Genomic DNA, 24,315 nt, shown 5'->3' with positions numbered 1-24,315 from the left:
GCCTCCTTGCCTGCATGGTTTCTGCCGAATAATCTGAGCTTAGTCTTATTGTTTCTCCTCTGTATGTGACTTCTTGTTTTTCATGAGCTACTCTCAGAATTCTTTGTTTGTTTTTGGTTTTGGCAAGTGTGAATATGATATGCCTTGGTGATATTTTTCTGGGGGTCTGTCCTCTTTGGGGTTTGTTGAGCATCTTGGATAGCCAGCTTTTCATCTTTCATGGTATTGGGGAAGTTTTCTGTCAGAAGTTCTTCAATGATCCTCTCTTTTTTTTTGTTTTCTCTCCCTGTTCTGGAACTGCAATCACTCGAAAATTTTTGCTTTTGATTGTATCCCACATAACTCTCAGTGTCACTTCATTTTTCTTTGTTCTTTTTTCTGAGTTTTCCTCAAACAGTTTTGTATCGAAGTGTTTGTCTTCTCTTCCACCATTTCAAATCTGCTTCTCAGCCCTTCTATGACACCGTCCATTTCTGAAATCTTTTTGTTTATCTTTTGGATTTCTAATTGTTGTTTCTGTATAATTTCTAGTTGTGAAATTATTTTGGCATTTTGTTCCTGCATTATTTTCCTGAATTCTTCCTATTTTTTGTCTGTATTTTCTATGAATTTGTCTATTTTTTCCACATTTTTGTCTGCTTTTTGCTTCAACTCTTGGAGAATTCTGAGTATTAGAGATTTGAATTCCCTATCAGGTAGTTCTAATGCCTTTTCTTACACTGGAAAGTCACCTGGTGTTTTATTTTGGATGCCTACTGGAACCATCCTGTCCTGTTTTTGTAAATGTTTTGATATTGTCTGCTCTCTTTGGGGCATTCATTAGTTATTTTTCTTGTTTGTTGATTTTAGATTTATTTGTTTCGTCCTTTTTTTTTAATTTGGCTATGTCTGAGCAGGTGGGCTGTGTGTTCTTTGTTGTTTGCTCATCTGTGGGGACAATAGTTTTCACCTCCTTCTCCAATTGGCAGGGTCAGTCACTCAGATATGGTACAGAAGGGCAGGTCTAGCTGAAGAGGAGTTACTGGGATGGGTTCTTTGTGGCACTTACTACAGCTGCCAGGGCAGTTCGGTAATCAAGGCTGGTTCTGGTAGGCCATACCTGTGCTGCTTGGTGGTGTGATGTTAAGCACATGGTGCAGGTTGGCAGGATGTAGGGGGGAGATTGTTATGTGTGGAGCTAAGATGGATATGGGAGAGAGGAGAGAGGAACAGGAGCCAAAAATATACAAACAAACAAAAAAGAGTGCTAGGAGGAGCTTGCTGTTGGAGTGGAGAGATGAGAGACTATGAAATGGAGAAAAACAAAAAGGGGAAGAAGAAGAAAAAAAGGAAAGAAAAGAATGAATAATAAAAAATCAGGAAGGAAAAAGAACAGCAAAGCTCCCAGGGTTCCCACCGGTGCAGCTATGAGGTCTGGGGACGTTGTTTTCAGGTGTTGCATTACAGCTTGGCTAGAAGGTGTAGAGGTATACAACGCCAGGTATTCAGGGAACAAAAAGAGAAGCAAGACGAAGAGAGATGAGAAACTGAGTAATGAAGAAAGACAAAAAGGTAAAAAGAGCAAAAATAAAACAAAACAAATTTAAAAGAAAAAAAAAAAAAGAACAAGAAAAGCCCCCCAAAAGACAGGGAAAAAAAAAAGCCCACGAAAAGAGAAGGGCCCTCAGGGATCCCTCTGTGGGTCTGCACAAGCCGAGGGGGTAGGCTCCAAGCCGCACAGCGCCGCCTGGCCAGAATGGGCTCCCAACTCAAGAAAAGGAAAAGAAAACACACAAACAATTCCAAACAAACAAACAAACAAAAGCCCCATGATCCCACCAGTGTGGCAGCCCAGACCGGGAAGCAGCTCCACGCTTGAACGGAGCTCCGCAACCCCTCAGGAAGAAGCAAAGATAGCTCACGGAGCCAGGTATTTGAGCAAAAGGAGTGGGAGGTGGTGAAATGTAAGGAAGAAATAAAAAGAAGTGGAAAAAAAGCAACAACAAATTGCACTCAGAGAGCCGGCCAGTGTGGGCGGGTAGAATCCAAGCAGCTGCTGCTTCCCGGAGAAGAGACCGTGGCCGCAGAAAGCAGAGGAGGCTGAGTGGGGGTGAAGAAGTGTAGGCGATGGGAAAGCGTATATCGCAAATTACCAGTTGTTCTGTCTCCCGCTGGAAGCTCCATGAAGCTGCTTTCTCATACCCCCTATTTGCTGGCCTTTGATAGGAGTCCAAGATGGCGGATCCACGCTGTGTTAACTGATAGGGGACCTCTGCGTGAATCTCTCCTCATTCTCTGTTCTCTGTCAGTTTTCTCACTCCATTGGTGCTTGGCTGAGTTCTTTATCTCTTCATTTGATGTTTTAGGGTTTCAGGATTGCTGTTTTCTCTGTTTGGCTTAGTTTTTCGGATCTTTGCTGTAGAGGGACAGCGTGGTGTTTCTGTCTAGAACACCACTTTGCCAGACATCTTAATATTTTTATTTTGAAAATCTGTTTTGGTTTTAAAGGTAGGTGTATTTACATTTAACATAGTTCACTAAATATGTGCTGTGTGAACATGTTTATTACACATTTTTGAAGGCTAATGAGTTTTAGGAAAACAAACTAAGATTAGAAAGAACTGGCTTTGTACAGATACAGGTTAAAATTTTTGGAATTTTAAAATTTTAATTAGAAAATGTTTTAAAACATGCTAAAGCAGTATAACCACTAGGTAAGAATGTAATGAAGCCATAAAGCATAGTTTCCTAGGATTTTATAAGCACACACTGAAGCTTACAATTTTGTAAATTAAGGAAAATATAATTTAGCGATAAAGCTAATTAATGAGAAAAAATGCAAGAAATTGGAGACATTTATGGAGAAAGAATAAACATTCTGGGAATATTTATAATAGAGAAGACTGAGGTATACAATTACACAATTTGTTTTTTTTAGTAATGAAATGGAAGTTTTAGTTCACCTACATTACAAATTTCTCCAGGGACAGCCTTTATCTGACAATCAAGAATTCTCTCTGATTATAAATTGTAGCTAGTTTCGATATCATGTTATATAGTTAACTAGGTCACCTACTCACAGTCACTGTGTAGGTCAATTGAAAACAATCTAATGATTGTTCCGTAATTTCCCTGGTCTTATATGAGTGACCTGGAAAACTTGTTATCACATTCTGGAAAAGAAAAAAACAGAGGTAAAATTTCTACAGGAGAGTTAAGATTCTGTGGGTCAGGAGCTGTGGGAGTCACTATAAAACTGAAAGAGCCTTTTGTCATAGATCAGAAGCCAGCAAAGGACTAGGGCCAAGCTTTGGGTACAACAAGAGTTTCTACTTCCTGAGATGGGAGCAGACTAGGCCGTTCACAATGGACACAGGATCTGGTCTACAGGATTGCACCTGCTGTAGCTGCCAATTTGGCTCTATTGTGCTCTGATATCAGGAGGAGAAAGCCCTTCCAACCTTTCCTGGCCTTGCAAGACCCACTGCCTGCCAGCTTTGTCTCTTTCCTGCCTTGGTCTGGCAGCTGCAATGGAGCACAGGTCTCCCGAGTGCCTCCTGTCTCTATGGAAACTGGCAAGCAACACCAGACTGATGGCCACGCTCCACAGTGGCTGGGCAGAAGGGTGGCACAGAAGGTGGATACCAGGTGTTGTACTCTAGAAGGCAGACTGAATCCTGAAAGATGAAGTAGAATCAACGAAAAATAAAATATTATATTGGAGCCTAGGAAAACAGATAAAATTTTTCAGGCAACCCTAAAAAGTAGAGTAAAGTGATGGAGAAAACTGACTAGAGAATTCTAAGTATCTGAAAGAATAGAAAGACATTCAAAAATGGAAACATTTTGTATTTTGGTATCAGTCTTAATTTTTCCCCTAATTTCCTTTCTCACGTGATAGAATATTCATTGCACTTCTCTTGAGAATTAGGAACTTGTATTAATGGCATTTGTGCTTCCCAAGTCAATAGGCTTTAGTGTGCAATATGTGTTTCAGTCTACACAACTACTGAGCCACAACTTTCACATTAGAAGGTTATTTTTTTAGAATGTCTTCAGTAATTTAGTGGAAGTAATGGCATGCTGTGTCTGCATTTGGATATACTTTAGACTCTAATTTGAATGATCTTGAGCTTTGTAAGATGCAAGTTCTTTGTATAAATACCCTAATCCAGTTGATGGAATAGATGAGAGAGAGAAAGGGACAGAGGAAAAGGAAGAGAGACAGAGAAAAAAGAGAGAGAGAGAGCACAAAACTGAGAACAGTTGAGGGGAAGACCCTAAAGAATAGGTTACCTTTTTACTTAATTAAAAAATAAATTGCCTATTTCTGTCATCTTGTGTTGAGTCTTGGCTTTAAGTACCGTTAGTTTTTGTATCTTTTGATCCATTTGGCTCTGTACTTTTTCGCAACCAAGATACAATTGTACTTTAATATGAGAATGATATTTGCATTTAAAATAGAGTTCTTGCGAGGACACAGAAATATTTATAAACAAACCAAAACATTCGGTATGCCATTTGACTCAGATGACAATATTTCTGTTTAATTAAATCATTTTGTAGACAGAGTTGACAGTTTTTACTAAGTATAAACAAATTTTTTTAAAAAAAGGGGAGGGGTTAAAATATGTTGCATTGTTTATCTCCTGAGAAGTTTACAATTTTTTGTTGAAAAACCTGTTATCTTAAGTTCTCTTCACATCGTGTTTTGTTTGTTCCCCTTCACTATTTTTAAAACCTGGTCCTTCCTTTGAGAAAGTTTTGCTCATTTTAAGAAAGAGAAAATAATAAGAGGTCCTCAGTTCCTGTTAAATAGCCCACAAAATTTGATCATTTACCCTGAAAAATCATTGAGTGTAGCTCACTACCTCTCAGGTGTGCAAAGCATCAACTTCTGCCAGTCTGTCTAGATATATCTCAGGTGATTATTGCTCTTAGTAAGTAAGCAATCATGTGCAGTGTGCAGTGATCCACTGTTGTGACCCACGTTTAATCTTCAGCACAGGAAGAGAGATAGAGAAAACCATTGCCTTCACTCATCATCCAGTCAGTAGATAGCAAGGCTTGAATGATGCCGTTTTTAGAAACAGAGTTATGCTTTGGGATCGGTGTTCAAATATGCATCTTTGCTTACCCATTCTCTTTCTACAATAGTGCTAGCTTCAAAGAGCTCTCTTCACAGCTTTGCTTATTGCTTCTCTATTCTGATGGCATGTCACAGCCTTTCACCAAGGTCGGAGTGACCACAATCTTAGAATTTGCTTTTCTATGTCATAGGGAATAGGATGCTAGTTTCTCGGTAGTCAGGCAATGAGGGCATGCATAGAATATATGAGAGAAGGATAGATCTTAACTAACTGAAGTCAACAGAAGTCAAGAGTCAGTTCACTTGATTTTGAACTTGGTAATTCCTAATGTGAACAAGGAAAAGTTTGAACTATTCTCTCCCTAGGTATATAACAGATGGAAACATTGAAGGAATAATGGCAGATGTTTTCTCTGCTATTTAAAGGCAGGGCCAGGAAAGCTGCTTTTTCAATATTTTGAAAAATTATTTTTCATTACAGTATCTAAGACAATAAATTAGCAAATTATTTCTGTATAACTAATGGAACTTACCCAAATGGTTTTGTACTACTGATGCTAGTTAGAGAAAAATAAACTTGGCACACTAAGAAAAACTAGTAATTCAAGATCGCTGTCTATTTGAAAAATGGTGTGTGGGAGAGGTGAACTGTTGGACAAATGATTTTAGGAAAAAGGAAAAAAAAATTGAAGGTGAGACTCAAAATATGAAGATCTTCAGAAACAGAATCATACTGCCCTAAAAATAGTTAATGAGTATTCAAAAGAGCTGATATATGCTGAAATTGTATGCAACAACCCCAAACAACAGATATCCAGGGTCTCTTATCCAGTGATGTGCTATAACAACTGACTCTAGAGGGAAAACCATCAATTTGTAGTGTTTACCAATTTTCTTGGTAAAAATACTGCCACTGTGATCAATTTCAAACTACCGAAGTATGTCTCTGGGAAGTTAGGAAGAGTGTCACTCAGCTGGCCCCCATGAGTTGGTGAGCTAGCACACTGCTTCTTTTATTTGAATGCTGAATATTCCTTCTCATATTAAAAAGAGATATAAAATGTCTAAATACATCTTTAAACATTTGATTGCAAACAATATCCTCTTTTATCACAGTTATCCATTCAGGATTAAGTTCACTTTATTTTTGAAGGCAGTTTTGTGGCATAGGTGGGAGAGCAATGAGTTCAAAACCTTACTCTTATACTTTCTAACTAAGTGACTGTAACCAAGTCATGTAGGATTCCTGTGCATCCATTCCTTCATTGTCAAGGGAGAGATAAGGAAGAGGTTACCATGAAAATTAAATCGAGGCAGGAAGGGGACTCAGAATAGTGCCTAGCACATTGTGAATGCTCAATTATAGTTAGTCGTACTGTACTGGTCTGGAAATCCTGGTGGTGTACTGGTTAAGAGCTATGGCTGTTAACCAAAAGGTTGGCAGTTCAAATCCACCACGTGCTCCTTGGAAACTCTATGGGGCAGTTCTACTCTGTCCTATAGGGTCGGCATGAGTTGGAATCAACTCGATGGCAATGGGTTTGGTTTTTTGGTTTGGGCACTGTTCATAAATTCACTGCTGATTTATTGATGTTTGAGAGATGAGATTACATAGGAAGGGTCCTACTGAAATGAATGTTTTTGCCAGGGAAAGTGGACCAGGAAGGGAAGGTAAAATACTTTCAGAATAATAGAAGCCCATCTACCTAAGGAGACTTATGCCATCGAGTTGATTCTGACTCATAGTGACCCTATAGGACAGAATAAACTGCCCCATTGGGTTTCCAAGGAGCTGCTGGTGGATTCGAATTGCTGACCTTTTGGTTAGCAGCCGAGCTCTTAACTGTTATGCCACCAGAGCTCCAAGGGGTCTTAGGTAGGGTATTATAAGTATAATAAGTATTATACTTAATATTAAAGAGATGTTATGATATATTTGTTTTTCCATCCGGGGCATTAATTGGGCACACCTCTGTCTTTTCATGACTTGTTAAGACACTAAAAATGATGTTAGATACATCTCATGTTGGTCACCATTTATCTTAGTCTGTTGGTGCTGCTGAAACAGAAATAGCATAAGTGGGAGGCTTTAATTAACAGAAATTTATTTTCTCACAGTTTAGGAGGCTAGAAGTCTGAATTCAGGGCACCAGCTCCAGGGCAAGGCTCTCTCTGTCCATTCTGGAGGAAGATGTTTGTCTCTTTCAGCTTCTGTAGCTCCAGCTTTCCTCGGTTGCCTGGCTTTCTTTACATGGCATCTATCTTCTGTGCTGTCTCTGTGTCTGTGCTTCTCCTTATAACTCAGAAGCAATGAGGTTTAGGATACACCTTAGGCTGATAATGTCCTCGTTAACATAAAAAGAACCCTCTTCCCAAAAGGAATTACATAAAAGAAGGCAAACACAAAGAGGAGAGTAAGAAACTGAGGCTCATAGGTTGACTGGAAAAATAGCCACCCTTGAAGATTCCAAACTGGAAGCTTGTGTTTCCTTTAAATCTCATTATAGGCTTGTTCGCTAAGACTAACCAACCAGTTGCCTTTGAGTTCATTCTGATTCATGGCAATCCCATGTGGTCAGAGTAGAACTGTGCTCCATAGGGTTTTCAATAGCTGATTTATTGGGAATTAGATTGCCCGGGCTTTCGGCTGAGGTGCCTCTGGCTGGACCCCAACCTCCAGCCTTTCAGTTAGCAGTCAAGAATGTTAACCACTTGCACCATCCAGAAAACCAAAACCTGTTGCCATCGAGTCAATTCCAACTCATAGTGACCCTATAAGACAGAGTAGAACTGCCCCATAGAGTTTTCAAAGCTGTAAATCTTTATGGAAGCAGACTGCCACATCTTTCTTCCTGCAGAGGGGCTGGTGGGTTCGAACCATGGACCTTTCAGTTCGCAGCCAAGCACTTAACCACTGTGTCACCAAGGCTCCTGTGCACCATCTAGGTACTCCTTTATAAGAGTGACTACTCTGAATTCCAGGATGGTGATGAGCTTAGCCAGCGGAAGGATCATCTCAAAATAAATCCTTAATGATATGACAGATGCATCTTAGAAATTTCTAAAATGATAAACAAAATGAGTACTGTACCATGCCTGGAATGTCTTTTTCCTTTGCTCTGGCCATCACAATCTCTCCTAAAGTTGCTGATTACTCTGCAGAACTTCTCAGCGGGCTTCTTTTTCCTCTACCGATCCCTCTGACATTGATTCGTACAAGGCATGTAACATAGTGGGTGTCCAAAAATACTGGCTTAACAAATTCATTGAGGAAAAATCCTCAATTTGGTAACATACTAATTTGTACTGTTTGGGGAAATCAGTAATTTCTTTAGAAAGACTCTCTGATATTGAATAAAATGGGGACTTTGAACCACAAGGAGTTACAAGAGAAAAGGCGCAGCTAACTTGACGCTCTCTCCAGGTACAACCAGAAGTAAAAAGACAGCTGAAAGCTTTGAGAGGTTTGCCTACAACACTGCTTTTTGAATTGATTTTAGAAACTCATATCCTAAGGGTATTTAGGATTAGTAGATTCTCCACACTGAGTTTTCTGTCCATTGGGAAAAACTAAATTATTTGACTGCAGGGATTTTAGGCTTCTGGTTCCAGGGAACTTAAGTCATAATACTTTAAAGTCAGAATCTAAGGGGGGAGAAAAATGGAGGGAAGCTGTCTTAATTTCCTACCTGGAAGGAAAGACAAGGTGTTTTTGGAGCTAGTATATATAAAGAATTTGATGTAGAGGAAGTATTAACAAATACTTCCTTTTTTTCTGTGGGCCAGTAAGAAAAGACTGAAATAATGATCAAAACTAAGTTCTGAATAGGGTAGGAAAAAGAGCAGTTAGTATTGACCTTCACCCATTTGATTTTAATATTATAACTGAAATGTATGACGATATAGTTTGAATGTATGTTTAAAGTTTCACTGGTTAAACCGTTTCTCCTTTTTTTTTTTTCATTGTTGTCTAAGTCACATTTAAACAAATAGTGATAAAGACACTATGGCCAGCAGCCTATGTGGAAAAATAAGAATGAAAATGTTGAACTTTCAGAACAAATTTCGAATGGTTCATTGACTTTGCTTCACCATGGAAAAATCACTTAACCTCCCAGTGTCAGTCTACCCATCTGTGAAATGAGAAGGATAATATTTTCTTATGGGGATGTTTTGAAAATTATTTTGCAAATGTAGTGGATGACATTGTTGCAAGCATCACTGCTCTTTTTCCACTTCTTTAAATCAGCAGATTGTATTATTTATGTACCAGTTGATAGTCAAAATTCCATCTGGTTTGAATTATGTATATTTATTAGCAGTTGTGTGCTTTGTATTATTTGAAGAACTTCCCCAGGTTGCTAAAATTATGTGTTAGGTCAATGCCAGGGAAACCAAGCAAAATATCCAAAAATCATTCTGAGTTTCCTGTTTATGAGCTGCTAATCTGATGCCTCTGGTAATTACTCCTTCTTTCTGTTTTAGCTCATGTTTTCTCTGATGTGGTTTTTCGCCTCACCTCACTTCACAAGATTGATAGTTCTCCATGTTTTCTCTGCTAGAGGTCACCTCTGAGCTGAAGGCAAAACACATCCCACTCTGGCTCCTGTTGACTTTCAAGTCAACTGTCAAAGAATTTACTCCAGACGTCTCCTAACCTCAATTTAAAAACCCCACCCTAAAGATTACAAGGAGATATCCTGGGGAGTAGCCATAATGACTGTAAGAGGTTGGCGTGGAGGAGAGACAAAGCTACTGATATCGAATTCTTTATTCTTGATAGGCTGAATTACATAATGTGGTCATGAACCTCTATGCTAGTATCATTTAGGTCTGGAAAGAAATTTTCCCCTTCAGGCTCTTCTGTCTCTTATGATGCCAGTCAACAGGCTTCTTGGTAATAAGATTTTGTATGCCAATAGCTCTAGCCTAACCTTAAGTGGTGCTTGTAGTAATGATAGAATCATTACAAAACTAAAGAAGAAAAGAGAAATATATTCCATGGGTGTGATTAAGTCATCATAATGTTCTTGCATATGTAAATTATCCTTGACTTAATGAACTACCTTGCTCACATAATAGTATTTTAACTTGGTTCTAGCAAGTCATTTTCTACCCATGCTGATAATTGTTGCTAGATTTGACAGAGCTCATCTCCAGATCATTTTGCAAAAATGAAATTTATGTGTTGTATCCCTGTGTGCATGAACTTTGTTTTTAACTATTAGAAGTACACTTACTAAGTGAAGTTATTACATGAATCACTTTAATAAATTAGTATGGCATTTGGAAAGATAGAAAACTTGATTAGGTACTCATGATATCTAAATTGACAAGGGTCATTTAAAAATATATATATATTTTTTTTCTGATTTCAAAAGAAATATATATACACTGAAGAAAATCAGGAAACTACAGCATGGCCAAAAAAGAATATTACCTGTATCCCCTGGTTTAGAGTAATCACTTTAAGATTTTGATGAACATCTACAAGATGAACACTTTTTTGAAGAATACACACATTGTTTTCTCCAACATGTTTTGTGTTTCTAAAAACAGCTACATCTACAGTAAACCCTGGTGAAATAGGATTCCTTTTTTTTTTTTTTTGATTTCCTTTTTCAGAAATTGAATCTAAAGTTCTAGTATCCGTATTTCACAGGCTTTATTCAGAATCATAAAAGCTACCAGGGAAGTATTTTATATGTTTCCTCCAGTGTTTCAGGATACCCTTAATGAGTTCAATTCAGCTAAAATTATTCCAGTATCTTATCTTCAAAGATGACCCAGTCCAACACTATATAATTAGTGCAAGGTCAAGGAATGTTAATGATTATCATATTACTATTTGAATATAAATCTTTATGTGTGCCTAGGAGGAAAAGAAGATTTCCTAGAACATGTAAGGGAGTATAGCGAAATCCTAATGGTATGTCAGTGTTGTCCTCTGATTAAGGATTCTCAATTATTTTTCTATGTTTTCTAATTTACAGTTCAGTTGTTATTTGGTTGGTTTAATATTTATTTTTTGTGAAGAGCTAAGCCCAATGTGGACTGGAAAAATCATGGGGAGTTAATCATTTTATAACTTTCATTTAATCAACCTTTTCCTTAATCCCCTTTTAGGAAGCCAAGGGCAGTTTCCACTAACACAGAATGTAACAGTTGTTGAAGGCGGAACTGCAATTTTAACCTGCAGGGTTGAGCAAAATGATAACACCTCCCTCCAGTGGTCAAATCCAGCTCAACAGACGCTGTACTTTGATGACAAGAAAGGTGAATATGTTTCCTTGATAATGTTTTAATCATATTCTGAAATATTCTAATTATAATGAATTTATTTTTCTGAGATGATTCAGATTATTTCTTTTGATTACCAAACTGCTTCTGCTTGTATTTAAACATGTTAAATATTAAATACTTTATTTTGTGAGTCATAAACACTAAAGATAACCTGTGTCAACTTTTTAATAAAATAAAGGGTCCTAATTCTGTTTTAAAAATAGTTATATGCCTTCTCTTAACAATCATCTTCTTTGCCGCTACCTTGTTCTTTCATGCATGTAAATGCCTTCTGTACAGATTGAGCATTCTTTTTTTCTTACTCTTAGGAATATAGTATATTATTTTTATTAACTTTAATTTAACATATTTGGAAGATACTATATGGTTTTGGAAAGTTTAATGATTTTAGTCCCATAAATTGTGTCTGAAAATAAGAATTGTAGAATGGATTCCCATAATAAAATTGTTGTTCAGTGCCATTGAGTCAATAACCGAAAATATCCAAAATAAATTGAAATTAGTAAGAGGTATATTTACTTGAAATTGAGTTGAATTTCATCCATTAATTGGGACTTATAACTGGATGATACATAGTTTGATTAGACTTTTTTTTAGAGAAGTAAGGAAGTTCGTATCATATAATTCAAGCAGAAAACTAAAAATTTACACTATATTTCTCAGTGTTTATTCATTGTTAAAGCATTGAGGGAAAGTGTGTGTCTATGAACTATCATTAAAATATTCAGCTGTTGCTTTAAATAAATATAAATGATATAGGATATAAATATTTATATATCAGCTATTCAACATGATCTTAATACCTGGATTTTCTTATGGATCTATATAGATAACAATAAGATAATTTGAAATAAATCCCATCTTTATAATTTAAATATAAGTCAAAATGCAGTCTAATAAATCTCCACCTCCCATCTAAAATATGAATTTACTATATTTTGTGCACTGCTATAGCTTTCCTTCTTTAATGTATGCTAGACTGTAAATACACTCTTTAGGTTGTTTTAGACTTTTAGCATACAGTGAAGGATTGATCAAATATCTACGCATTCATTTGGCAAATATTTGAGGGCCCTGTTGTACCAGGCATTAAAGAACACACAAAGGTCCCTAGACATAAAGTCTAGTAAGGGAGACAAATAATAAACAAGGACACAAACAAAATACATCATAGAGTACACTGGTAAAGGACAAGTCCTGTGGAGAAAAATGAATTAAAGAAGTAGGGTTAGGAATCTCTGGCATTTCTGTAGTATTATTTATGAAGAGCTTTTATTTACACTGTTATATTTTGCTGTCTGTGAGATAACTAGAGCAGATATCACCAATGGACACATTTGCATAAAAACGTATGCAAGGCAGCTGATAAAGGTCTCATGATTAAGGTGGAGGCCAGACATAAAGCCAATATTGTGAATCGATATTTATGTTTTGATTAGGGTCTTTGGTGTATAATCATTTGTGTTTAACAAGGACTTCTGGCTATAGAATTTTACTGTTTGGTTGGTTGCTTTTGTACTTTAAATATGTTTTAAAGAGCTTGAAAAAGGATTTTAAAAGGTTCTTCTGCTAAACACTTACTGTAGTAGTGTTAATATAATTTGGATCTTATGACCTCGTTTAGTTAATGTTATTGGTTATTTAATGTTTCTGATTCAGGGCTTTTTTACACCATTGTAGAAATTTCAGACATGAAATTCAAATTCAATTTCAAATATGAAACTGCAGAGTGACTCTTTGCAGTGAGAAATGACTAAGAAATATCTAATGTAAATTCTTAAACCCTTTAAATAAGGAATATTACTCAAGAGTAAAAAGCAAATCTTATGAATCAATTAACTACTTTAAAATATCATAAATGTAATTCAGACTAGTTTGTATTTCAGATTTATTCAATGAGAACGAAAGCTTGAAAACTTCTTCCTTTTTTCTAACAATACTTATTACTACTATTAAACATGTCTTAGTTTTAATCATTTTAACATTATTTAGGCTTTATATTTAATCTTAAATCTACTGGTACTTTTGGGATAAAGAAGGCACATCTCTGGGGGAAAAAATATGCCAGTGTTTGCTTTTCTTAAAATCCCTAAGTATGTGAAGTTTTTTCTTTTAAAATCAGGTAATCATGTTGCTTTCCAAGAAATAAAGTTCTGTCTAAAGAATGAAGTTCTGTTAGTAAAAAAAAAAAAAAAAAAATTGAATGCATAAGCAAAATGTCGCTCAGAAATTTAAAAATCTTTTGTGCTTTTATGATTAATGTGTTACAAATATATGTAAATCAATATTTAAAACATGTATGTCCAAATACAAAGTGATCCATTTTTAAGGAAATTTATCATTTTCCCAATGATAAAATGAAAAAAAAAAAGTGTTTTGGATGGCAATAGACTTTTAAGGCTGTTCATGAAACAATCAAATATATAATTACAATGTTTAATTCATAAATTTGATTATACATACATATTTAAAATAATATAAAGTATATAAATTAAGAGATATTTTTTCCTTCCCTGCTTTTAATGAAACAATCTAGTTTAACAGCACTTTTTGAAAGTGTATGATACTATCAATGAGAAACCTATCCTAAGCCATAACTACGTATTATTATAACATTAGAACATTATTTTTGTTCATTCATCCTGTAGGTGTATAATAATGATCTTCAATATGTAACCATTTATTTTACTGCTTTTTGTGTGCGAAATCTCTGGAAGTCATGTTTACAGTGACATCTACAATTGTGAGGTCTAATCCTCAGGCACAATAGCAAAATCTATATTAAATTCCTCTCTTAGTAACTATGTAAGTTATCTTCTTTGAAACATCTAAAACTGGAATTGACTTGAGGTATTTTAAGCTAATGCATCTTCCTTGTAGAAAATAAAGAGCTTCCTGTAATAAGAAATTCACAAGAACTTGAAAATGAGGCAACCCCCTCTTCACTGAGGACTAACTATGGGGAGAAAAAGCATCATGTTAAATTTAGGATATATACACTACTGCAAAATACCAAATACATCTGATCATATTGTTGAATTGTCGAAATATGCACTTCCTTTATTTAATTTTCCTTTCCCAATTTCTATTACAGCTTAGAGTTATGTTGAAAAAAGCCTGTCTTTTTTTATGTGGATAGTATGGCAAGCTCCTGTTTTGGATAATCAATTTGTCTAACTCTGTTTTGGTTCTAATTGTCAGTAGCAGCAAAGTAATGGGAAGTATCGAATAAACAAATCTTTTCATGAATGGCAAGGTCCCTGGGTGGCGTAAACAGTTTGCATGTGACTACTAACAGAATGACTACTGGTTCAAGTCCACCCAATGACACTGAGAAAGAAAGTCCTGATGATCTGCCTCCATAGATATTACAGCCAAGAAAACCACATCGAGCTCAGATCTACTCTGTAACACAAAGTGTAGCCATGAGTTGGAATCAATTTGATGGAAATGGGTTTCATAAATGGCAATCTGTCTATTTCCACATAAGTATAAGATTCAGTATCTGTGTGATGTCTAGTGCAAGGGATCAGTAGGCAGTATTCATCAAATGCAAGTGTTCAGAAATGAAAGCAGTTTTTCAAGATTCCATATCACAGATTTCTCCATAACTTCTTTTTTGCTTGCTTTTGCCTACCTAGCACTCCCCAATCCTTAGGCTTATCTTGAGCAAACAACATGTCAAGTCGTGCCAGAGCCTAAGTGCAGAAGATAAGCATGAGTTAGAGTGGCTAGAGTAACCCGTACCTATTGTGCAAGTAGCGAGTCTTCAGAAGAGCAGAAGAGAAAATGAATGCCTTCTCTGTGTCACTGATCACACCAGTTCCTAAAGGTGTCTGCTAATGCTGAAGGTTTTACCCGGCTCTTCTCATTTCTGTCTCAGATTATGTCGCCAATACTTCTGAGACCTTGCTACAGAGTAAAATCATCTGAGGAACTTTACAAACAGAATTTTTCATAGGTATGGTTATCAGAATGTTTTAACTGCATCTAGAATAATTTTAAAATGCAGCTGAAGTTGAGAATCTGAAGTCAGTTCTCGCATGAGTTCTGTATCCCTAAACTTGAATTTCTGTACTGATATAGGTTATTAAGGAAAGAGGGAAAGAGAAAAAGAAAGGAGGAAGGGAAGAAGGGAGGAAGGAAAGCTTCTTAGACAAATAGAACAAGTGCTGCTCCCTGACATTGTTGTCGAAACTATGAGCTCCTAGAGGCATTTTGGATAGCCTTGTATGTTACCTAGAGACACAGGTCTCTGAGGGTTCTTGGCCGTGAGGGTGAACAAAGAACTCAGGATGACAGCTCATCAGTCTTATTAGAATTGGAAAGGCCTCATTTGTTTATTTGGAATAATTAGCTGAAGGAAAGAGTGAGGCCAAGTGAGTCGTTGATGATCAGCTGAAGGAAAATTAAGCTGAACCCCCTTTCCTAAGGGTTTGTTGGGGAGGTTAAATGAAATCACTTCAAAAGAGACATAGGTGTCCCATGGGTAAATCTGACCAAAGTGAAAGTGTTGTTGTTAAGTGCCATTGAGTCAGTTCCAACCCACAGCAATCCTATGTTCAACAAAACGAAACACTGCCTGGTCCTGAGCCATCCTCACAATCCTTGCTATATTTGAGCCCATTGCTGTAGTCACTGTGCCAGTCCATCTCGTTGAGGGTCTTCCTCTTTTTAGACGACCTTCTTCTTTACTAATTATGAAGCCGTTCTCCAGGGGTTGATCTCTCCTAATAACATTTCCAAAATAATTGAGAGCATTTTGGCTGTACTTCTTCCAAGACAGATTTGTTATTCTTCTGGCAGTCCATGATATATTCAGTATTCTTAGCCAACACCAAAATTCAAATGCATCAGTTCTTCTCTGGTCTTCCTTATTCATTGCCCAGCTTTTGCATGCATATGAAGTGGTTGAAAACACCATGACTTGAGTCAGGCACATGTTAGTCCTCAAAGTGACATCTTTGCTTTTTAACACTTTTAGACAGTCTTTTGCAGCAGATTTTCCCAATGCAATACATCATTTGATTTCTTGACTGCTGCTTCCATGGGCATGGATTGTGGATCCAAGTAAAATGAAATCCTTGACAACTTCAAACTTTTCTCCGTTTATCATGACGTTGTTTATTGGTCCAGTTGTGGGATTTTTCTTTTTTTTTTTTTTATGTTGAGGTGTAAGCCATACTGAAAGCTGTAGTCTTTGATCTTCATTAGTAAGTAGTTCAAGTCCTCTTCATTGTCAACAAGCAAGGTTGTGTCATCTGCATTATGCAGCTTGTTAGTGAGTCTTCCTCCAATCTTGATGCCTGTTCTTCTTCATATAGTCCAGCTTCTCAGATTATTTGCTCAGCATACAGATGGAATAAGTACGGTGAAAGGATACAACCTGACACACACCTTTCCTGATTTTAAACCACACAGTATCCCTTGTTCTGTTCGAAGGACTGCCTCTTGGTCTCTTTACAGGTTCCTCATGAGCACAATTCAGTGTTCTGGAATTCCCATTCTTCCCAATGTTATCCATAATTTGTTATGATCCACATAGTCGAATGTCTTTGAATAGTCAGTAAAACACAGATGAACAACTTTCTGGTATTTTCTGCTTTCAGCCAAGATCCATCTGACATCAGCAATGTCCTAATCTCTCATTCCATTTCCTCTTCTGAATCCCGCTTGAAATTCTGGCAGTTCCCTGTCGATGTAATGCCGTGACCGTTTTTGAATTATCTTCACGAAAACTTTACTTGGATGTGATATTAATGATATTGTTTGATAATTTCTACATTCTGTTGGATCACCTTTCTTTGGAATGGATATAAATATGGATCTCTTCCAGTCAGTTGGCCAGGTAGCTGTCTTCCAGATTTCTTGACATAAACGAGTGAGTACTTCCAACATTGCATCCATTTGTTGAAGCATCTCACATTTGTTGAAACATCTCAATTGATACTGCGTCAACTCCTGGAGCCTTGCTTTTTGCCAATGTCTTCATTGCTGCTTGGACTTCTTCCTTTAGTACCATTGGTTCTTAACCATATGGTACCTCCTGAAATGGTTGACTGTTGACCAATTGTTTTTTGTACAGTGACTCTGTGTATTCCTTCCATCTTCTTTTGATGCTTCCTGTGTCATTCAATATTTTCCCATAGAATCCTCCAGTATTCAAGGCTTGAATTTTTTCTTCAGTTATTTCAGCTTGAGAAATGCTGAGTATGTTCTTTCCCTTTGTTTTTTTCTAACATTATAATATTATAATACTTTACTTTGTCTTCTCAAACCGCCTTTTGAAATTTTCTGTTCAGCTCTTTCACTTCATCATTTCTCCCATTCACATTAGCTACTTTACTTTCAAGGGCAAGTTTCAGAGTCTCTTATGACATCAGTTTTGGGCTTTTCTTTCTTTCCTTTCTTTTTAATGACCTTTGTTTTCTTCATGTATAGTGTCCTTGATATCATCCCACAACTCGTCTGGTCTTCAGTTATTAGTGTTCAATGAATCAAATCAATTCTTGAGATAGTCTTTAAATTCAGGTAGAATATACTCAAGGTTGTTCATACTTTGGCTCTTGTGGACTTGTTTCAATTTTCTTCAGTTTCAGCTTGAACTTTCATATAAGCAATTGATGTTCTGTTTTGCAGTCAGCACCTGCCATTGTTCTGACGGATGATATTAAGGTTCTCCATTGTGTCTTTCCACAGATGTAGTCGATCCTGTATGTTCTATCTGGTGAGGTCTATGTGTATAGTTGCCATTTATGTTGTTGAAAAAAGGTATTTGCAATGAATAAGTCATTGATATTGCAGAATTGGTGATTTCTATCACCAATGCCATATTTTCCAACTACCAATCCTTCTTCTTTGTTTCCAACTTTCGCATTCCAATCACCAGTAATTACAATGCATCTTGATTGCATGTTTAATTAATTTCCGATTGCAGATGTTGTTAAAAACCTTCAGTTTCTTCATTTTTGGCCCTAATGGTTGGTGTGTAAATTTGAATAATAGCTGTATTTACTGGTCTTCCTTGTAGGTGTATGGATGTTATCCTATCACGGACAGCATTGTATTTCAGGATAGATCTTGAAATTTTCTTTTTAACAATGAACGTGACTCCATTCCTCTTCCATTTGTCATTCATGGCATAGTAGACCATATGATTGTCCAATTCACAGTGGCCAATACCAGTTCAATTCAGCTCACTAATGCCTGGGATATTGATCTTTATGCATTCCATTTCACTTCTGATGACTTCCAGTTTTCATAGATTCATACTTCATACAGTCCATGTTTGTATTAGGTGAAACTAATATTGTCATAGTTCTCACCCAAGTAAAATAAAGAGGAGGGCAGAAAATTCATGCTACTTTTTAGCATGTTTAATATGAAGAGTAGCTTCCCCATTTACAACTGCAGAAACTGAGGATTAAACACCGAGGGAAACATATTCACAGTAATATAGCTAATGAATAGTAGTAGAGGGATTTGAACCTAGGCAAAGCCTTTCTATTAGTTTTGACTAGAATATCCCCAAGTTATTCTGGGTACCAGGTCGCTTGAAGTAGAGCCTAGGTGTTAGCTCTGCCATTGACATTGACAGCTACCGTTTGGTTAAGGAGCAGAAGTTCTTTTGAACTACCGAAGACATGCATACAGTGAGACACAGATATACAGTTTAGTCAGCACTGTCCAGTAGAACTTTCTATAATGATGTAAATCTTCTGTATCTGGGCTGACCAGTTTGGTCGCCACCAGACACGTGTGGATTTTTACATTTAAATTAATTAAAAATAAATTAAAGTTAAAAAAATGTAATTCTTTACTCACACTAGCCACGTTTCAAGTGCTCGATATCCACCTCTCACTAGTGTTTGCTATTTTGCAAAGTGAAGTTTTAGTTGCTGTTTCATTCTTCGGATGCCATAAGAGACCTCTTAAATTCCAGCATTAGCTAGTTGAATATGCATCTTTTCAACTGAGAAAGCCCTAGGGCATCATAAAAACATTAACCAAATATTACTAAATTAAGCTCTGTTGTATAAGTTGTATGGCTTTAATGGGGATGATGTAGCACAGGAGACCGTGAGTTGGATACGACTTCTAACCTTGCCTCTGAGACCAACTAGTATAGTAATAAAAGGGGCTTGTCAATAAACCACTAAATTAGATGGTCTGGGGGTTGGACCAGAATTGTGTTTTTGACAAACTTGCTATCTGCTTTGTGTGTAAATGAAGACATAGGAATCATTAACCTACAAAGTAGAAATTTGATTACAGTTCCATTTCTCTTCTGCATAGGTGATCTATGCAGTCCTTTTCTATAACACTTAAGAAGCTGCAGAAACAAACATAGGGAAAAAAAAAAATCAAAAGGAATATTTACCAGTCCCTATGGGTCAGAGGGACCTAGAACAGATAGAACTAAGGCAACATTCACTTGTTTTGGGCCTCTTCTGTTTCTTTTTACACGAATCTTACTACATTTGTTATAAATAGTAGATAAGTGTTTAGAATAGAATGAGTACAGGGAGACAGAGAAAGGAGGGAGTAGAGGTCATTGAGACAACAGATGAATACTGTGTGGTATGTGGCAATAGGAAAAAAAAATCAATTAGATCATCGCATCTGTTTCTCTGCAGGTGTGGAAAAAAGCAATTGAAGTAGTACAGTCTGATCACTTAATGCTTGGGAAAGAACACTTCAATTCCTTCTTATTATTGACAAAAAAAAAAAAAACAAAACTTTGAACAAACATCTCCAGGAGTGCGTTGTGTACACATTCGACAGACATATTTCTCTATACTTGTATTTGTTTATATATATAAATGTAGGATACAATACTTATTTTATGATATTTCTCTTTACAGCATTCTCAGTTATTTTTCAATGCTCCTGAAAAATATCCTGTAAAGGAATGAAAATAAAATTTTATTAAGGCATAGCTAAAAATCTCTGGTGTTAATTAACCTAATCTGCTGCTAATTGTACATTAATACTGGGGATAATGTGGGGAGAAAAACATGAATAAGATGTCCTAGAACAAGGAGTGATAAAGAGAAGAAAAATGATATGAACCTGAAATGAAGTTACAAGTTCTCCTGGCCCCATGCCAACCAATGCCATCTGACTGTATCCGTCCTCACAACTGGTTTCAATCAATTTGACAAGCTTTAAAATATTTTAAAGTTTAACTCAGTAAAATAGGTATTAAAGGGGCCGATATCTCCCTCTTTTTATTTATTTTTTTAAATTTTGCTATCATATATAAGTAAACAATAAAGATATGTGATTAAGGTAATAATAATGTACATTTATACAGTACTATGTAAGTGTTGGATCCCTGATGGCACAGTGGTTAAGAGCTCAGCTGCTAACCAAAAGGTCAGCGGTTTGAATCCACCAACCACTTCTTGAAAATCCTATGGGTTAGTTCTACTCTGTCCTGTAGGGTTGCTATGAATTAGAATCGACTCGACAGCAATAGGTTTGGTGTTTTGGTTTTATGCAAGTGTTAAATGACTTTCAACATGTATACATTTTCTCACTAGAGTCACAACATCCTTGTCCAGTTGATGTTTTCATTTTTATATGAGATTTGAAGATTTGAAAGTCTTGAGTAGTAGTAACTGACAAATCAATGATGAGACCTGAGTTGTCTTATGACAAGTCTAATTCACTTCACACAATGGAATTCTGATAAGGAATTTTATTTTATTTTTGTTTGTTTGTAACTTATCTTGTCCAAATTACCAGGAGCCCTGGTGATGCAGTGATTAAGTTCTTAAGATGGTGGTTCAAATTCACTCCTTGGGAGAAATAGGTGGCAGTCCGCTTCAGTAAAGATTTACAGCATTGGAAACCCTATGGGGCAATTCTACTCTGTCCTATAGGGCTGCTGTAGGTTTGTTTTGGTGCAAATTATCACTTCATTTATGTCTTTACTCCAAAATCAACTTTGCAGTGACAGCTCTCCTGAACACCTTATCTCATATTTCAACCTCACTCTACCACAGTAATTTCATACATGTCAGCAAATACCCAAGCAAATGTATACATATTAAATGAGGATCAATTAGGTTCCCATTGGGAAATAAACGGTACACTCAAAATATTAGAGTTTAATGAAGAATGAACAGACAACACTCATGTGTTGTTTAATGTTCATGATACATTCTGTGAAATAGGACGTTATGTGATATGAACTTTGTGCAAATACCATATTATATACAGGCAGTCCCCGGATTACGGAGGAGTTCTGTTCCTACGCCTGTCTTTAAGTCGAATTTGTACGTAGGTCACAACAGTTAAGTATGGTTCGTACCTAAAGTCTGTTAGTCAAAGATTTGTCTTAGTATATAGTATGTAGTGTACCTTTTTATGCATAAAAAATTAAAGAAACACTTCTAGATATACTAAAACATCTTTAACGTAATAATACAGTAATAATAATAATAATGTTTTCATGTGCATCACAAGGTAGTACCCATTTCTTATTACGAACCATTGTACATACTTCGAATTTTTAATGTAACAGGCTATTCAGGAGTTGGTTCATAACTACAGGTTGTACGTAAGTTGGACATTTGTAACCCAGGGACCATGGACCAAATGGACATTATGTAGCACATGACTGTATGTACAGAGATACGGGCACAGTTAAAGTAACCTACGAAGAAGATGCTGCATCAGTGAGCTGGAACAATAGAAAACCATCCCGTTCATGGGATTGAAAGGGCAATGGAGGGAGTTAAAGCTTTTGCCATGGGCAAGGGCTTTGGTTAGTACTGTGACTAGTTGGGAAAGGAGTTGTGGAAGTATGTAAATTAGCCTCTGTTTCTTCCCATACTCCATACTCCAATATCCTGTCAATGCCATACATGGACTGAACTCAACTGGAAAGCATAGGTCTAGGGTTCCAGGATGATTTAGTCTCCCAGGGCAAAGAGAAGGAAGGAGAATAGATCTGAAAAGATAAACAGAGAGTAACCAGCACAACCTGCCATACATAGATATTTTTTCATGTTGAATAGAGCTGTTTGAAAGAAAGCTTGTCCTGATTACAATTAAATCTTTATCTTCTAATCATATATATTTCTAGGCACATTTTTAAGTATGTTTGCATGTTGGTATGACTACATGAGCTACATGAACACAAAAAACCAAACCCATTGCCGTGAGTCAATTCCGACTCATAGTGATCCTACTATAGGACAGAGTAGAACTGCCCTATAGGGTTTCCAAGGAGTGCCTAGCGGATTTGAACTGCTGACCTTTTGGTTAGCATCTGAGCTTTTAACCGCTGTGCCACCATGGGTCAACATGAGCACAGGGTCAGCAATTATGGAAATGATTTCAAACCATATGGGGAGTACCCTTTTCTATGATCATGACAATAGAAATGGGATGATGAACTGGGCGGAATCAAGTTGCATGGATGACACCACAATTGTACCATCTATTACCATCCCCCAAAATAATTATTAAAAAAAAGGCAAGTAATGACCACCTTCTGAGGAAATAATTTGATATCTTTTGTGATACTTTATAGGTCCTCCCTTTGGGGAATTAGTAGTTACTAAAGAAGGCAGGTTTCACTAAGTAAATTTACTTGACTAAAATTTCTAAGCATATTTTATATTTTATTTTAAAGATTTCCAATCAGAATTCTGTAAAAATTTATAAAATATCACTATATCCTTGCAATTATGCTAAACACTGGAAATATTAAAATAAATGAAACATGGATTTTGCCCTGAAGGAGATGGTTGATATCTCTATATCTCTATACCTATATACCTATATCTATCTATCTGTCTGTCTGTCTATCTGTCTATCTACAAGCCTCAAGTTATAATATTGAAGTATTCTGTGGAAAATATTGAATGACCCAGGAAGCATTGAAAGAAGATAGAAGGAATACACAGGATCACTGTACCAAAAAGAATTGGTCAACATTCAGCCATTTCAGGAGGTAGCCTATGATCAAGAACCAATGGTACTAAAGGCAGAAGTACCAGCTGCACTGAAGGCATTGTGAAAAGCAAGACTCCAGGAAGTGATGGAATGCCAGTTCAGATGTTTCAACAAAGGGATGCAACACTGGAAGCACTCACTCATCTATGCCAAGAAATTTGGAAGACAGCTACCTGGCCAACTGACTGGAAGAGATCCATAATTGATCCCATTCCAAAGAAAGGTGATCCAACAGAATGCAGAAATTATTGAACAATATCATTAATATCAAACTCAAGTAAAATTTGGCTGAAGATAATTCAAAAATGGTTGCAGTAGTACATTGACAGAGAACTGCCAGCAGTTCAAGCCGGATTCAGAAGAGGACTTGCAATGAAGGATAACATTGTTTATGTCAGATAGATCTTGGCAAAAGCAGAGAATACCAGAAAGATGTGTACCTGTGTTTCATTGACTATGCAAAGGCATTTGAATGTGTGGATCATAACAAATTATGCATAAAGTTGTAAAGAATGGGAATCCCAGAACACATAATTGTGCTCATAAAGAACCAAGAGGCAGTCCTTCGAACAAACAAGGGGATACTGTGTAGTTTAAAATCAGGAAAGATGCTCACCAGGGTTGTATCCTTTCACCATATTTATTCAATCTGTATGCTAAACAAATAATCGGAGAAGCTGGACAATATGAAGAATGCAGCATCAGGATTAGAGGAAGACTCATTAACAACCAGCAAAATGCAGATAACTCAACCTTGATTGCTGAAAATGAAGGGAACTTGAAGCATTTACCGATGAAGATCAAAGACTATACAGCCTTCAGCATGGATTACACCTCAACATAAAGAAAACAAAAATCCTCACAACTGGACCAATAAGCAACAAAATGATAAATGGAGAAAAGATTGAAGTTGTCAAGGATTTCATTTTACTTGGATCCACAATCAATGCCCATGGAAGCAGCAGTCAAGAAAT

General features: G+C 36.5%; 1 protein-coding gene across 2 annotated transcripts in view; it reads left to right on the top strand.

The window, feature by feature from the left end:
• CADM2 (cell adhesion molecule 2) overlaps positions 1–24,315 on the top strand; it is a 1,164,623-nt gene that overhangs the window by 909,421 nt on the left and 230,887 nt on the right. For both annotated transcript variants that reach the window (XM_004371338.1, XM_004371337.1), the window contains one exon: positions 11,195–11,344. In XM_004371338.1, the coding sequence (XP_004371395.1) occupies positions 11,195–11,344 (150 nt within the window). The remainder of the gene's footprint in view (positions 1–11,194; positions 11,345–24,315) is intronic.

Source organism: Trichechus manatus, unplaced genomic scaffold (genome assembly GCF_000243295.1).
Source record: "Trichechus manatus latirostris isolate Lorelei unplaced genomic scaffold, TriManLat1.0 scaffold00012, whole genome shotgun sequence".
NCBI classification, from domain to species: Eukaryota; Metazoa; Chordata; class Mammalia; order Sirenia; family Trichechidae; genus Trichechus; species Trichechus manatus.
The sequence above is the reverse complement of the archived record's forward strand: the minus strand, read 5'-3'. Positions and strand labels throughout refer to the sequence as shown.